At 49.6% G+C, this 16,236-nt stretch overlaps 1 protein-coding gene and 1 pseudogene across 1 annotated transcript; one reads left to right on the top strand and one right to left on the bottom strand.

Moving 5' to 3' along the window:
- Cfap144 (cilia and flagella associated protein 144) lies at window positions 1-6,464 on the bottom strand. The gene is made up of 4 exons (XM_047526660.1): window positions 6,279-6,464; window positions 3,937-3,996; window positions 2,670-2,773; window positions 1-188 (listed from the first exon to the last, which is right to left on the bottom strand). The coding sequence occupies exons 1-4, from the start codon at window positions 6,409-6,411 to the stop codon at window positions 78-80; spliced, it is 408 nt and encodes a 135-aa protein (XP_047382616.1). The 5' UTR covers window positions 6,412-6,464; the 3' UTR covers window positions 1-77.
- Window positions 6,465-10,024: 3,560 nt separating this feature from the next.
- Window positions 10,025-16,236, top strand: LOC124965783 (cardiolipin synthase (CMP-forming)-like; annotated as a pseudogene).

Genomic DNA, 16,236 nt, shown 5'->3' with positions numbered 1-16,236 from the left:
TCTTAGCAAAACCATGTTTATTTCTCTGGACAGTGCACACTGGTACTCAGTGCAAAGACTGACTTCACCACGGAGCGCTACTTGCGGTGATCCTTCTCCCCCAGGAGCCACAGTTTGGCCTTGTACAGAGTAATGTCCTTGTAGACCCTGAAGTGGTTCAGCCTGTGGTCCTGGCGCTCCGGGTTGACCTGAGAGGATGAGGCAGGGGCAGTAGAGGCTGGTCAGGAAGGGAAATACCTGGGACTCAATCAGGTCTCTTCGACGAGTGGCCACAGGGCTTTCCTGCTCAACGCCACTTGTGAAACTGTGATACCAGCACTTAAAGGGTCACGAGAGCAAGGTGCATCACCTTCATGGAGCTGGGACTCTGCCCTGACCACTGCCCACATGGAGGACATGCCTGTGGGTCCCCCCATGAGAAGTGCTAGGTCATGGGCACCTTTGCATCAAATGCCCCCATTTTTTCCCTCTCATTTCCTGGTAACTGCTTTTTCTCCATCCCAGCTTCCTTCAGGGAAAATGGAAACTGAGAAGCGACCCCCCAACCCCACCCCATGAGCCCAAGAAAACCAGATTCCAGCACATCTCTGGCTAGTGCACTGGGCTAAGTCTACATATGGAAAGTTGACTTCCTGGCTTTTGTTCTATAAATTATACAGTCCTGCAGGGCTAATGGAGGAGATGTAGCTGCTTTCACAATTATGGCCAAGCTGCGATTAAGTTCATTTCCCTTTCTGTATCATCTTCTCTTCCTTCTGATGTGGGCAGGCAACCAAATCCAGCTGCCAGAAGTCAGCAGGGCCTCTGTGCTGGGATGCTAGGGACATCTGGGGGGCAGTGCCATGTCTGTCCCAGAAGAGCATCCACACACACACTAGGTGTTCACCACATGCTTGTTGAATGAAACGGTGAGTGTGGTGACAGTCACAGGGAGCTGAGGGACAGTGAGCCCTTCACCACATCCACCTTATAGAAGCTGCACTGTGAGTAACTCAGTATGTTTTCATTCCATCCTCAGAACTGCCAGAGTGTGTGTGTGTGGATAAACACCCCATGTGAGGATATAATTTCAGTAAATGTTACCTGTGGACATGAGGCTGAGAGGTGCCCACTGAGACTTGCTTCCCAGGGGTCCCTGTGCTGAGGTTGCATGCTCTGTCTGAACAGAGTGAGGTCCTTCCAGGGGCAGGGCTCCCCACATTGGGGCCTATGGAGCACATCACTCATGTCCTCTGCCCCAAGCACATCACTCTGAAACCCCAGTTTATTTACCTTTGACATTCCCACAACACCTGGATCTAATTTGGAGGACTTGCTTCCTACCTTGCTACCTGTGCCACCTGACGACACTGTCCCGGTGTGTGATGGATAGATGCTGAGTGCTGGCACACCCCTTGGGACTCAGACACAGCATTCTATCCTTGAGGCCTGGAAGGGACTGAGCAGGGCAGGCCTGTCTGGGCCCCACACTCCTCCTTCGTGTTGCATGTGCTGATTGCAGGAGACACCCTGAGGTGCAGGGAGCAATCTTCCCACAGGCTCACTGCACCAGGGGCCAGTTGCCAACTAGGGAGGAGGGATTGGTGGAGAAGCCTGAGCTCAGTGGTGCTTGGCTAAGTTGCCCAGCCTCCCCTGGGTTGACTATCCTTACCCGGCTCCCTTTCCTCACACCTCCCTCTCAGTGCACAAGGACTCTCCTGGACCAAACAGCACTCAGGCTGTTCTTGGCTCATTTCCAACCAGGCCTGACTTAGGGCCTTCTGTGCTCATTTCTGCATTGTCCAGTTTCAGCAAAACTCCAGCTGAGTGTGTAGCCAGAGCCACTACCCTGTGTGTTGACAACCCTGGGTGTCTGGTGGGCTCCTTGCCATCTACCCCCGACTCCTGAGCATGTCTGATTCCTGCCCTGCCTTCACAAGAATCCCTCCAGGTCAGCTTAGCCAAGACTCCTCACCCAGATGTTCCCCTCAGTGACTTTCCATCTGTCGATCCCTCAGTTCCATCCTTAGCTGTAGACCACACTCATCCAGCTGCCCAGGCTCTCCCCAACCTTCTGGTGCCTCTACCCTAGCTACAGTCCTCCTGGGATAAAACCTCTGTGTGGTCTTTAGAAATCACTGGGTCCCTGATCCTTTATTCACATTCAATCAACATCTGGAGTGATTTCCTCTTTAAGTCCCCTCATTCACTTAAAGTTAGTCCTCCCTGGAGGTCCTTTCCCCCCATGTGGCCCTTGCTTCTCCAGCTCTGAGCAACACCTCCCTCCTGCTATTGGGGTGAGCCTTTCTCTGTGTGAGTGGTAGGGCTTCCTCTGGAGACCTCTCCCTGCCTGGAGCAGCACCTGACTGTCCCAGGCTAGGCTCAGTGCCTCCTTTCTGCTCTTGCCCATCAGCATCACAGGAGCCCAGCCACATTTACTGAGTAGGTAGTACATGCTGGGCACTGTTTCAGTCACTGCTCCTCATAGCAACCCTGTGAGGCAGGTTCGGTAGTTTCCCCGTTTATGATCAGCATCACAGATGGCTTAGTAACTCATGCCAGGTCTCACCACTAGCAAGGCAAGCCCTATTTCTGGCCCAGGCCAGCTGACTACCCACTCTGCTCTCAGCCACTGCCTGCAGTGCCCTGTGATTCCTACTGCTGCTGCCTGGATCAGAGGCCTCGCTTACCAGGGGCTCTGCCTCCCAGCCGATCTCCTGACTTTCCGTCTGTGGCTCTGGGTACTTCTTCCTTGGTCCCTGAGCAGCATGGTGAACGAGATTCAGAAACCTTTCTGGGAGAGGAGGCTCAAGTTAGAAGCTGCCAGAATGGGGGACCAACAATGTTCCTGTGTCCTTTTCCTTGACCACATCACTCCTTAGGGCCAGAGCATCCTTTGCACAACCAGGGCTTGAGATGTAGGCATCTGGTTCTCAGCTGTCTCTCAGCAAAAGTGTCAAGAGCAAACAGTTCCAGGCAGCATTCTGGACCCTGGGGGCAGAGCACTGAGCAATAAGACCTGGGCCCTGCTCCCCTGGAACTTGTGGCCCAGAAGGTGGGATGGGGGCACAATATGCAAGTATATAAATAGACCTGATCTTCATGCTGTGAAGGAGTGTGCAAGGGGGCACAAAGGCAAGGGCAGCTGCTCCGGCGGTGAGGGAGCCCCTCCAATGCCAGCAGGAGTCAGCCCTGGAAGGGGCAGGGGAAGCCCAGGGCAGGCAGGAGCAGAGGCAGACTCCTCAGTTCTCAGACCATGTGGGTGCTGCTCATCTGCACCTCTCCATCATGCAGGGTCCTTCTACAGGCTTCCTACCTGATGCCCCACATCACCTGTGTCCACCTGCCCTAACAGTCCCACATCCCCTGTCTGATGGAGGCACCTATTCTACACATTGTCACCCACTGATCCCGTCCCCATGCATTCATCTAGGTACTTACAAGGCTGCTCTATAGCCTCTGCCTCATTGTGCTGAGACCGCGCCCCCCAGGCCCATCCCACTGCCTGTCATGAGGCAAAAATGGAAAGAGTAACAGTACTGTGTTTACTGAGCATGATAAGCCAGGTACAGCTCTAGGTGCCCGTGGTATTTTGCTTAGTCCCCGTAACAACTCTAAGAAATAGGCTGAGAGGATAAAAACCTGGCAAAGTAGGCAGTTAATGAGTGGCAGCCCCAGGCCTTGGATCCAGGTTGTAGGCCTTCAGAACCTGTGTGTAAGGTCTGGATATTTGTGAATGAATGAATGTGATGTTCAGGCCATTTTTTGCTGGATGATGGTAATAAATTGGTGTTGTGGTTGCATGACAGTCTCTCATGAGCCTGTTCAGTCCAGTTCAGTCTCCAGTGCCACAGCAGAGGCCCTGAGGATTTCCCTGAAGTCACTGCCTGACTGATCTCTGAGCCCGCCTGTCTCTCTCTGCACCATCTCACAGCAGTCTCCGACCCCAGAACTTACCATCTGCAGGTTCCTCCAAGTTATCATGCCACGACATGGGCTTTCTGGCAATTGTGTGAACTAGAGAAAAGAGACACAGCTCAGATTACTGCACAATCCCTGCCCTCCCCACCATTCACCCTAGACCAGGATAATGTTCTGCCAGGCATTGAGTGCCTGGCTCTGCAAGGTTCTAGGCTGGATACTGGGAACAATGACCCACAAGCCCTCAAGGACCTCAGGGTCTGGCCTGGGCCTGTCCAGGGCTGTGGCCTGTAGCCACAGCAGCTACTAGGATTTATTTTTGTTTATTCATTCATTTGTTTATTTTTTGCAGTGAGCTATGCCCCAGCCCTATTTACTTTTGAGACAGGTTCACACTAACCTGCTGAAGCCATCCTTAAACTTGCAATCTCCCTGCCCCAGCCTCCCTGTTGCCAGAATACAGGTGTGTCATACCATGCTCAGCAGTAAAAAGGCTTCTGAGCATGTGCTTCTAAGATTTGAATTGTGTATTTCTGTCATCTGTATGTAATATGATTTGCATATTAGTAAAGCATAATATTTTTCTTTACAGCACAAGTATAGATATACAATCTACAGTATTTCCTCACTTTACCCCAATGGCCACATATATCCTGTTCCCAAGGGAAAGAACTAGAAGAAATAACTTTTCCCAGAAACCCTGAACTTGCCCTGGGGGATTATTTAAATTGTTGGGATGGACCAACCTTAAAAGAAGGGACAATAACTTTTCTCCTGAAATCAGTAGTCAGGACTCCAGAAGAAAACCAGGGGAATACTAAGTAAAATGAAGTCACCACGCATCCTGTGACAGACAGACTGCAGAGGCACTGATTACAGAGGCACAGAGTTGGAGAGAAATTCAGGGAGGAGCAGCAGAAGGGCAGGTACCACAAGGGCTATGGCATGAGGCATTCAAAAGTGGAGGACAGAGGAACATGGTAGGGAGCCTCACAGCTGCAGGGGAGCAGGCAGTACAGTATTTGTAGAAGGTGGGATGGGGGAGAGCAGATGGGGATGAAGCTAGGGAGGAACCAGTGCCAAGTCCAAAGAGGCCTCATGCACTCACTGATTTAAGCTAACTCAGAAGTGGCAGAGGGCACAGAAGTGTTCTGCAGAGGGATGAACTAATCAAACTGGCCTGTTAGTATAGACCTAGCCAGCAGTGGGGTAGGACATGGGTTGGGGTGGCTGGTTTGTTGGGGAAGGAGTGTGACTGGGAGCCCACCAGACCAGCAGGCAGGAGTGATGGCCCTGCTGGGGCTTGGGGAGTGAGACTGGAGAGGGACAGGTTCAGTAGCTGTTCAGAGGGTGGAGTTAAGTGAGGAGTGAAGGTGCCTCCCAGTGTACTATGGAGTCTTTCCCTGAGGTAGGAACAGAGAGGGACTGGGAAATGTGAAGGAGCAGGCAGGACCTGTGACTGCCAGGAGTATGGACTGAGGGAGGGAGGCTGGGGGCTGACTCGTGGCTTCTACCTTTGAGGAGGAAGGGAAATGGTCCAGCTGCTTTGTGCTGCCACAGGGTGTCTTGGAGAAGCAGAGGGTGGGCAAGGGGTGCAGACCCCCTAGCTTTCCAGTGGGCTGCTTTGAGGTCCCTACAGATGGGTTCACACAAGGTAGCTGGGAGGCGGTCAGGTTGTAGATTTGGAGTTCATTTGAGGCTCAGTGTCGTTTAGGGGGTGCTGATGTTACAGGAAGAGATGAATCTCACAGGCATGTGCATGGTGAGAGGAGTGGAGGGGAAGGTGCTTTCATCCTGGAGGACAGGGAGCACTGCCCCCAGAGTTCACTGTCCTGAACTTTCCAAAGAAAGCGCTATGACGATGTTAAAAACCTAAATACCTTTTAGTGTATGAAAATGAAACCAAAATATAAACAGAAACAAAACCTAAAAACCCTGCAAAATGTAATTACTTCAAAAGCAAAATTATTCAAAGCCACTCACAGCTGAGTGGGGTGCTGCATACCTATAATTCCAGTGGCTTGGGAGGCTGAGGCAGGAGGATCATAAGTTCAAAGCCAGCCTCAGCAACATGGCGAGGCCCTGTCTCAAAATGGAAAATAAAAAGGGCGAGGGATGTGGCTGAGTGCCCCTGAATTCAACACACACACAACCACACACAAAACAAAACCAAAAGAACGGAACATTCCTTTTTACTTGCAAAATGTTTGATCTGAACGCGATGTGGACGCATTTCAAGGTATCAGATGCGTCTCCAACCTTCCTGGGGACCAGAGACCAGAGAAGGCCTCAGCCCACACGCGGCTATCCCCGCCTCCACCCGCCTGGGCGGCCCCACAGTCTCTGGGGCCCGCCTCTGTAGCCCCCCGGGTCCTCACCCTTGCGCAGGGGATTCACGTGGTACTCGGTGTAGAGTTTCTGCGTGCGCCGCTCTCGCAGATACTGTTCCCGCAGGAACTGGTTCTGATGAACCTCGTCCTGGATCACCTTCTCTCTCTGGTGTCCGGCCATGGCCTGACCACGCTGGGTGCTGTGGGACTCTCCAGGCGCCCTCAGGCTGGAGCGGTGCCTAGTCCTCTGCAGTCTCCAGGCAACGGCGTCCCGCTCTGTCTCCTGGCAACAGAGTCCTGGTTGGAATGCACCAGCCTCCAGGCTTAGCCCTCCCCTGGGCTGCCCAGTTCCCTGCCTCCACCCATTGCCACAACTCCCTCTTCTGGGGATCCCAGCTTCTCCCATCAGAACCTGGATGCCCTTAGAAGTCATCAGGAAAGGGCTGCCCATCCAGTGGCAGGCCCAGTTAAGGGACTGATGGCTGAACCTCACCATGGCCAGTCATTTCCTTAAAAAGATTTGGGGAGGAGTCAGGAACCTCTTGCACTTTGAAGCAGATGCCCAAAATCAAGACCTATGGCTAGCTCACACACACACACACACACACACACACACACACACACACACACCAGAGGTTCCCTGAGAAAACATTCAACATTCTATCCTGTGTGATTATATAACCACCCTTTCCCTATTGAAGTACCTGGGACTTCAGATTTTTAACTGTGGTAAGATACACATGGAAGAAAGTTTCCCATCGTGGTCCTTCCTTAGCACACAGTTGAGTGATGCTGTGTTAATACCCTGTGAAGCACATATCCAGAGCTGCTTCACACCCCTGTGCTGCTCTCCCTGACCCCTCCTCCAGTCCCTGGCCACCAGCTCTCCTCCACTTCCTGTTTCTGGATTCACCCCACTGGATGCCTTATATAAAAGAGTTCACTTTAAAAGAGACCAAAGTGGTCTTGCCCAGAGAGAGAAGTCTCCTGACCCAGTGAGCACCTCTCCCTGACTCTAAAGCCTGAATTCTCCCCACTGCAGACCTTTTTCCTTGGTCCATTCATGCATTTGTGACACTTGGTGTCCCAGGAGTGTTTAGGTCAGGGACACACAGTTTGAACACATTGGTTGTGTGGATGCTTCTGCAGGTTCCTGGGTGCAGTCAGCTGTTCCAAGTCTCCTTGCCTCAGTGCCTGCTGCTCCTGCAGGCTCCTGCAGCTGGCTGATCAGCAAGACAGGGGAGGAACTGACTCTCTGGAAATGCTGAAGCTATTTCTGCCACATTACTAAGACAGAATGAAGGGAAAGCACAGACAGTAGTAGGACAAACAGGATCTGGTTGTGGAACCAGGAGTCTTGGAATTGACCTCAAAAATGCTTCATGTTGAGTACTGGGGCACCATCCCCCTGTGTTCCCTGTGTCCACCTGCTCAGGCTGCTGGGAAGACAGTCCCAGCACCCATAGTAAGGAGATGGTCTCCTCTGGGTGAGGTTTGTCCACCATACTGCCTGGCTGGGGAGGCTGGATTGTAGGTGGGACTGGAGAATGGGGAACTAGAAAGGAGGACTAGGAGGAGGAAAGGGGGTGAAGGGAGGAGTGACAGGAAAGGAGACCCAGATGAACAGGGGGGTGGTGAGTGGGTGGTCTGGGAGTAGGAGGGGAAAAGCTGGGCAGGGAGCCCCTCAAGATAGGGTGTTGGGGTGGGACCTTATTAGGGAGAGGAGGGAAAGTAGTGGGGCAGAAGGGGTGGGTTTGCCCTGGGAAGGAGGTGGAGGGCTGGCAGCCTGGCAGGTCAGGGGAGGGAGATGGGTTATAGTGGGGGAGGGCAGAGGCACAGGAGGAGGGCACCAGGGCTGGGGTGTAGCAATTCAGGGAAGCTTCCTGGTCATGTCATTCCAATACAGAAGGCACTTCTAGATATTCACTGGCAAACCAGTGACTGAGCCTGTGACCTAAGGCCTCCCACAATTCTCTCCTCAGATTCCATGATGGAAGGCTCATTACGATGTGTGCATGCCTCACCCTCTAGGTCCCCTGAGTAGACCCCACAACCAGGGGACTGGACCCATGTCTAGGTTTAAGAGTGGTCACAGAAAATGTCAGAGAAAAGTTCTATAATAGCAGTCCTTGTCCTTGGGGTGACATGCAGTTTGCCTCAGCAGGCAGAGACTTATCAGAGGACTAGGGTACAGTTCCATGCCTGGGGCCTAGACATGCAGTTCAGAAGTGGGAAGGGCAAGTAAAATCAGTGTCCCAGTAAATTAACTCACTGCATTTCCCGGAGTCCTTTCTCATCATTTAAATCACTGCCCAAATAGAGGTAATGAGAGGAGAGAAGAGGTGTCCATTCTGCAATGAGGAGGAACCTGGAGACTAAGGAGGGGACTGCCACAGGTAGGCAGTGGGTCAGAGCAGGTGGGACCAGTAAAACTTCTAGAAAGTTCTGTGTGTCTTTAGTGCCACGTACACATCAGCAGTGCCCAATGTGGGTGCAATGGTGGGTTTTGAGGATCTAAGACCAGGAGTAGAGAGATAATCTCTAAGAGGAGGGTTTCTTTCATAGTTATGAATCACCTCAGTTCCCATGTGTAGAGCAGGCCTTAGATATTTACCTGGAGAAAGAGTTCCTTACACCACACCCCAGTCCCCAGTCCCAGCAGAAAGCTGGACCTGGGAAGCTCTCTGGATGAATGCCAGCAGGGAAGTCCCTCCTTCCTTTTTGTCTAGTTTTCCTAAGCAGTGAGTGATCAGGGTGCAGACCATTTGCACTGGCTGTGTCTGTCCAGCACTAGGGAAGAAAGCCCTGTGAGGGGCAGGTCATGTCCTGCAGTGTTCCTTGGGTCTTCAGTTCTCTTGGAGAAGAAAGAATGTGGAATGGAAAACGGTGCTCAGTTCAGAGGCCCCAAATCAAGCATAGGTAACACTTGTGCAGAAGTTAGAAGCTTTTCCTGGAGGACATGTCCCATCAAGTCCATTTTGACTGGAAATCAGGAAATTCTTAACCCAAGGTGAAATTGCTGCTTAGTACCAAGTTAAAAAATTGAACCCATTATTCACAAGCTGCTCAGCAGAACCTGCTATACCAGAGCTGGGCTTCAGGATGATCATGGAGTTCAGGGTAGACTTAAAACACCCAGAGAGACTGTGTAGGTAGTGCCTTTATGCGGAGAAGATGTGCAAGCACTCAACAGGGCCAAGTGAGTGACAGGTGGTCCTGGGGTTGATGCCTGTGCTGGATCTCTCCTACAGCACCAAGGACCTGGGGAGGTCATGTGATCCTTCTCTCTTCTTTCCCTGCTGCTGTATTGCATTTTGACTGTTGACTGCTTACACAAATTAGGTTGTATGACCAAAATTAACCAAATGCAGGAGATGCCTTAAGAGAAAGGACAGATACTTCAGAGGCACTCTACCTGTTCAGCAAATATAAAAGGACTGAGGGAGACCTTTGGGAGTTTTGAACCAAGGCATGGACAGCTCCAGGGTGGTGGAGAATGGGGTTTGCTTTTCAGTCCTTACCCAAGTCTAATGATTCACAGCTTATGTAGAACATCAGGCCTCATCCCCTGAGATTTGACAGCAGCCCCGTGAGGTGACCTGGGGAAGGGCAGTGCCTTCCTGTTTTTCTCCTGAGTGTATTGACATTGACAGATGATGATTGACTTGAAGAATCACAGCTCAGCTGAGTGATGGCCCTTGAAGGGTGGATGTGTTCAGTACCCTGAGGACAGAGCTCCTGAGTAACTGAGGCCTCCAGATCACATCCTGACCCCTGACCCTAGGACATCCCTCATGCCCTTTCTCAAATCCTCCCACCCAAACTTCATGAGAAGACATGCTGTGGAGGAGGTAAGGGCAAGCAGGTCCCAAATCACAAATCCTTCCTTTTGCTCTGACTTCAGTCAAATACCAAACTTGATACAGTTTCCTACCAAGGAAGTGCTCAGAGGATCTTTGAAAAGGGAGTCTGCGACCTTCCATTCCCACCATCTTCACACTGTCAGTTGTCTCTCACACACTGTCAGTGTGTTTGGGAAACCAGGTGACCACACTTGGGGACCTGGGTCCCCTTGTCTCCCAAGTGGCTCAGAGCTCAGGACATTTCAAACCAACTGTCACAGGATATGTCCTGTAGAGAAGGAACTTCCCTTCACTGATGCATCCTGCACAGTGTCTATGTGAGTTGACCAGAGATGTGTCCATTGGAGTGGTGCTTGGTTGTTTGAGGAGCTAAGTCTGTGGCTCTGTGGTCTTGTGGTCTGCTTGGTTCAGCATCAGGACTTGCCTGGTGAGAAGGGGTGATGCTGCAGTAACACTGAGCCTCTTCCTTCCCTGCCACAAACTCTTCATCTAGCACTGTAAGGGTCATGGAGAGTCTTACCTCCTCTTAGATAGACCCCTCCTTAGCCACAAACTTGAAATTGGTGAAAATTAGAAATAATGAACTCTGGTTCTATTCTCAGTCTTGTGTGTGAATTTGTTGAGTGAGTCAGTTCCCTCTGTGTGCACTTGCCCACCAGCACAGAGGGAGTGAGTCATAAGGAGAGACACTCTTGAACATGGAGGCTCTCTGCAACACCTTTGAGGGTGTGTTGCAACCAATGTGACAGACCCCAGGCTAATTAATAGTCAAGTGGACAGTTCAGTCTTCTTAGTCTTAGTCTTAGTCTTAGTAGTCTTAGGAGTCATGTCTGTAGTGTGTAGCTAATATGGCTCACATCTAAATGTCCGGAATACAAGAAGCATCTCCCCAGTTCTTACTGGGATTTGGTGATTTGTGGTGTGCTGGAGAGGCCTAAGTATGTCAGACCTCCACCAGATGAAAATTCTTCCTAAGTGGTGTCTCCCAGCCTCAGAGTATGTGATCTGACCAGAAGCACATGGGTTTCAAATGTCTTTTCACACTAGTACCTTGCAATGTCCACAGACCTATGTGCATGAGCTGCCTTGGGTTACAAGACCTCTGAGACTCTCAGATGGGTAGTGTTTGGGCCATCTCTAGCCTGGGACATTCCAAGTAGACCTGGCAATGCTGGATTCCCCTGACATATTGACTCATTACTGACTGAATGGAACTCCAGGTTCTGGTTTAGAGCATCCACTCTGGACTTTGGGCACAGGCACACATCTGGCTCTTTCACTCAACAGCTTGCCTCAGCCTGCATCACTCTTCTCTGTCATGGTCTATCCAGTCGTGGAGTGGGCACAGCAGACAAAAAAGCCTACCACATACTGCTGGGATGATGCTGGCCCCAGTCCATGCAGGGAGGGAATGTGTTCTGATTTTTATTGTGGAAGTTGCTACTGAGAATTGTGCTAGGTACCTGGAGGATTACCACACACACCCACTGAGGCACACTGGCTCCCAGCACCTATGTATAACACTGCTGTCTCTGGGGACATGGGGCACGTGACCAGGCTTGTGACTTGGCAGGCGTGTTTCTGTAGTGAGCTCCCTATCCTGGTTCCCACACTGACTGGCCTCATGGTGGTCCTCCAGATGACAGCAGGCAGTAACTCCCCAGGACTTACATGGAGTGAGTCTTCAGACAGCCTTTGGTTCCAGAATACAGTTTTCTGATTTTCTTGAGGGTATCTGCAGTTAGAAGGAGGAAAAAGCTCTGAGGTCCAGACCACCCTCGGAACTATCTACACCGGCCTTTGATACTCTTAAACACTCCAGGCAGCCTTGATGGGAAAGAGCAGGGGTTCAAAAAAGAGGGACTATAATAAAATACCTGAGTCTGAATCTGGATGCACTGTAGAGAAAAATGTTAATTTAGTTCTATTTTTTTCTCTCAAAACCCAATATTAGGTGACCTCATCTGTTTGCCCTCTGGTGAGGTTTCCCCGATGGTCTCACCACATGGCAGAGAATCAGAAAGGGAACCAGCCACACACAGAGGGGTGCATACTGTGGTGGTGGGGGGCTCACTGTACACCAAACCTCTCCTGTGGGAAGCACCTGGCTCTGTAAGCCCATTATCTACCCACTTGCAGGGTGGCGCCCTGTGCCATAAGGAGCCAGCAGTGGGCCCCAGGTCTCGCAAGGCCCTCCACCTCAGCACTGCCATGCTGGGGACCAAGGTTCCATTCCATGAGTCTTTGGGGGACATGTTCAACCACATCAGTGGAGGACACTGACATTTAGAGAAAATGAGTGATGTGCCAGAGTTCCACTCCTAGGATCAGGAAAGTAGTCACTTCCCTGGCACCAGATACCCCTGAAAACCTCTGCACCCTGGTTTATACCCTGGACCACTGAAGCAAGAGCTCCTCTCACTCCCTCAAACATCCTAAGCAAAGCTTGTGCAGGGAGAGCAGCTTCCCTGTAAGAGGTGGCAGGATCAAGAGAAGGGCTCAGGGGCTGGGAGATAGCTCAGCTGGTAGAGTACTTGCCTTGCAAGTACAAGGCCCTGAGTTCGATCCCCAGTTTAAAAAAAAAAAAAGAGAGAAGGGCTCAGGCCATGACCAGCCTTCCTTTTCTCTGACCCCCCCATATGGGAAGCAGTTTACCTCAAGTCCTTCTGAAGGACTAAGGTAGGTTTAAACTTGGGATCATCTCTCTCCAGCAAGTTCACAACATCAGCTGTTCCCTATGACCAGCTGAGCACCATGGTCACCACTGCCTCCCTGGCTGTCCAACTCTCAGAATGCAGGGCATTCCAGGCCAGCTCTGCCAAGAACAGCCTCGCTCCTCTGGTCCAGTCCTCGTGATCAGTTACTGCTGATTAACTGAAGAGGGGCGACCAGGCTGCTGTTTTGGTGGTGAAGGATTAACTCTGTAAATACTCTGTCTCAATATTGATGGAGCAGCTGTGCAGCCTACCGGAGCACTGCTGAAATGACCTTGGGTACCCAGCATTGAGCACCCACCCTGCACTCTGCTTCCTCATCAGAGGCCTTTATGTCTATCTCTCCTGAGACTCTTGGTTGCAGGAAGTGAAGTCCTATGTCTTCTGGTGGTCCCTCAATAGCTGCCTCCTAGGACCCACCGTGGGACTCTCCCCAATGTCACACAGACCTCCTTCCCTCTGTCAGCAAATGTCCACTCCACTTGCCTGATGGCACTGCTGTCCTTCCCCACCATCCTCGGCATACCCCAAGGGCTCCTGTCCTCATTCGTCTCATGGACTTCCCACCATGTGACCCCTGTTTTGTTTTTTAAAAAAAATCTCTGAGTCAAGTCCTTTGGGTATAGGCCGAGGAGTGGGATCAAATGGTGGTTCCATTCCAAGCTTTCTGAGGAATCTCCACACTGCTTTCCAGAGTGGCTGCACTAATTTGCAACCCCACCAGCAATGTATGAGTGTATCTTTCTCCCCACATCCTCGCCAACACCTATTGTTGCTTGTATTCTTGAAATTGCCATTCTAATTGGGGTGAGATGGAATCTTAGGGTAGTTTTGATTTGCATTTCCCTTATTACTAGGGATGTTGAACATTTTTTCATATATCTGTTGATTGCTTGTACATCTTCTTCTGTGAAGTGTCTGTTCATTTCCTTAGCCCATTTGTTGATTGGATTATTTGTATTCTTGGTGTAGAGTTTCTTTTTTTTAAATCAGCATACTACAGAGATACAGCCATATCAACGTTCATAGCTGCTCAATTCACAATAGCCAGATTGTGGAACCAACCTAGATGCCCCTCAATTGATGAATGGATGAAGAAACTGTGGTATATATATATACAATGGAATATTACTCAGCCATAAAGGATGATAAAATTATGGCATTTGCAGGCAAATGGATGAAATTGGAGAATATCATGCTAAGTGAGATAAGCCAATCTCAAAAAACCAAAGGACGAATGATCTCACTGATAAGCAGATGATGACACATAATGGGGGGTGGGAGGGGTTAGTGTTAGGGTTAGGGTTAGGGTTAGGGTTAAGGAGGGGGGAAGAATGGAGGAAGGAAGGACTGTATAGAGGGAAAAGAGGTGTGGGAGGGGTGGGGGGAAGGGAAAAATAACAGAATGAATCAAACAACATTACCCTATGTAAATTTATAATTACACAAATGGTATGCCTTTACTTTATGTACAAACAGAGAAACAACATGTATCCCATTTGTTTACAATAAATAAAAAAAATCTCTGAGTCAAGATGAATAATATGTGCACTGCATATGTCAACAACTTTCAGAAAAATTTGGCTTTTCATGCCCATTTCCTATAGAGATTTCTGTGAGAATTGGGATCCTCCTGATCAAATGAAGCAGTGAGTGTTCTCTCTGGGAGTGTCTGCAGACAAGCAGGCAACTTTTCTATTCAAAATATCTGACAGAACCCAGAGTGTCCACAGACATTGTGCATTATTGTGTTATGGAACATTGTCTGCATTATTTGTTCTTGTTTGGTAGTTGCTTTACACACTGCATAGAGGATATATTCTAAAGTACAGTTCTTGGTTTTATAAGTATAAAAATATGTGCAGTTGTGTGTGTGTGTGTGTGTGTGTGTGTACTTGGTGATAGACCAGAGGGCTGTACCTCAGTTGATGGTGCAATATTTAATTATATAGACCAAAGTATTGTTTCAATTTTTATTAACAATTACAGATATTTGGTTGATGTGTTACTTATTTAAACCAGTTTAATTTCTTGAGTTGCCCAAACATGCATTTTAAATGCATATCTATGTAACCAGAGATCTTCATTCAGAAAGACAAAATGAAACAGAAAAAATAAAGATGCACTGAACTGTATTTAAATTATTATATTAAGGAATATTATATTAAGAAAAATATTAAATTATATACATATAAAATGTTTATGTAAGGAGGTCAAGCCTAAAATTAAATTGTGCGATTTTTACACAACTATTTGGATATATTACAAACCATGGAACTGAATATCCTTTGTGGATGAATTTTGTGGTTAATAAACAGTTAAAATACGAATGACTTGATATCTTAGTGTGAAGTAAAGGATGGCTTTGTTGAAAACATAAATTGATTTCTGCAGGAACAAATCTTAACTAGTTCAATAGTTGAGATATAAATTAGGGCCTGTTTGATTCCCTCTTACACACACACACACACACACACACACACACACACTCCCTAATGGTATTATTGACTAAATGCCAAAATTTCATTGAATTATTATGAATTATCATTCAGTATTGATGAAAATTTTCAGCTAGCGGAGCGTGCTGGGATTTGACACTAGGCTGGAGGCAGCAGCGGCCATGCTTCCCCGGGATTGCAGGGTCTGGATGGAGAAGCGGTTGGCCGGGCTGCTGATCTCTCACCGCTTCTGTCCGCGAGGCACTGCCGCAGGGCCATGGTGGCCTCGCCTCGCGCTTGGCGCATGGCCCGTGGGGGGACCCTGCGAGCGGCCGCCTGGGTGCTGGGGTGCGGCCGGGTAGGGGTTGCTACCGCTGGCGCCCTGCTGCCTGACCTGCCAGGCTGAGCGCTGGTCGCTGCGCCTGGTCGCCCTTGCCCTGCCGCTGCCCAGAGCTGGTCCAGGGACCCATTGCGCCTGGACGGGCAAGACGGCCCCCAGGGTCTGGGGCAGGAGGGGACGCCGCTGAGGGGGTCCGAGGCGGAGGGTGGGTCCCGGTGAGCGCCGCCAGTACGCATGAAAATCCATGACAATCCCAAATATGTTGTCAATGACAAGAATTGTCTTGCACCCAGTTTTGGGATATTTGCTTATTGAAGATTTTAATGTTGCACTAGGAGGTTTTGCTTTAGCTGGGCTAACCGATTTGTTCCACTTACTTATATGATAATTTTAAGAAATGTAATGTTGATTGCTGCTGTTTTTTATGTCAGACACCGAACCCTTCCAACACTGCGAACACTAGCTAAGTATTTCAATCCTTGTTATGCTTCTGCTAGGTGAAAACCAACGTTCATCAGCAAGGTAAACACGGCAGTTTAGTTAATCTTGGTGGCAGCTTCTTTGGCAGCTCCGATTTTCAATTATGTTGATAACATTTATCTTCAGATGCTTTGTTATTTTACAGCTTTCAACACAACTGCATCAGCTTAG

This window comes from Sciurus carolinensis, chromosome 15, assembly GCF_902686445.1.
Source record: "Sciurus carolinensis chromosome 15, mSciCar1.2, whole genome shotgun sequence".
NCBI lineage: Eukaryota > Metazoa > Chordata > Mammalia > Rodentia > Sciuridae > Sciurus > Sciurus carolinensis.
This window is presented reverse-complemented; position numbering and strand designations above follow the sequence as displayed.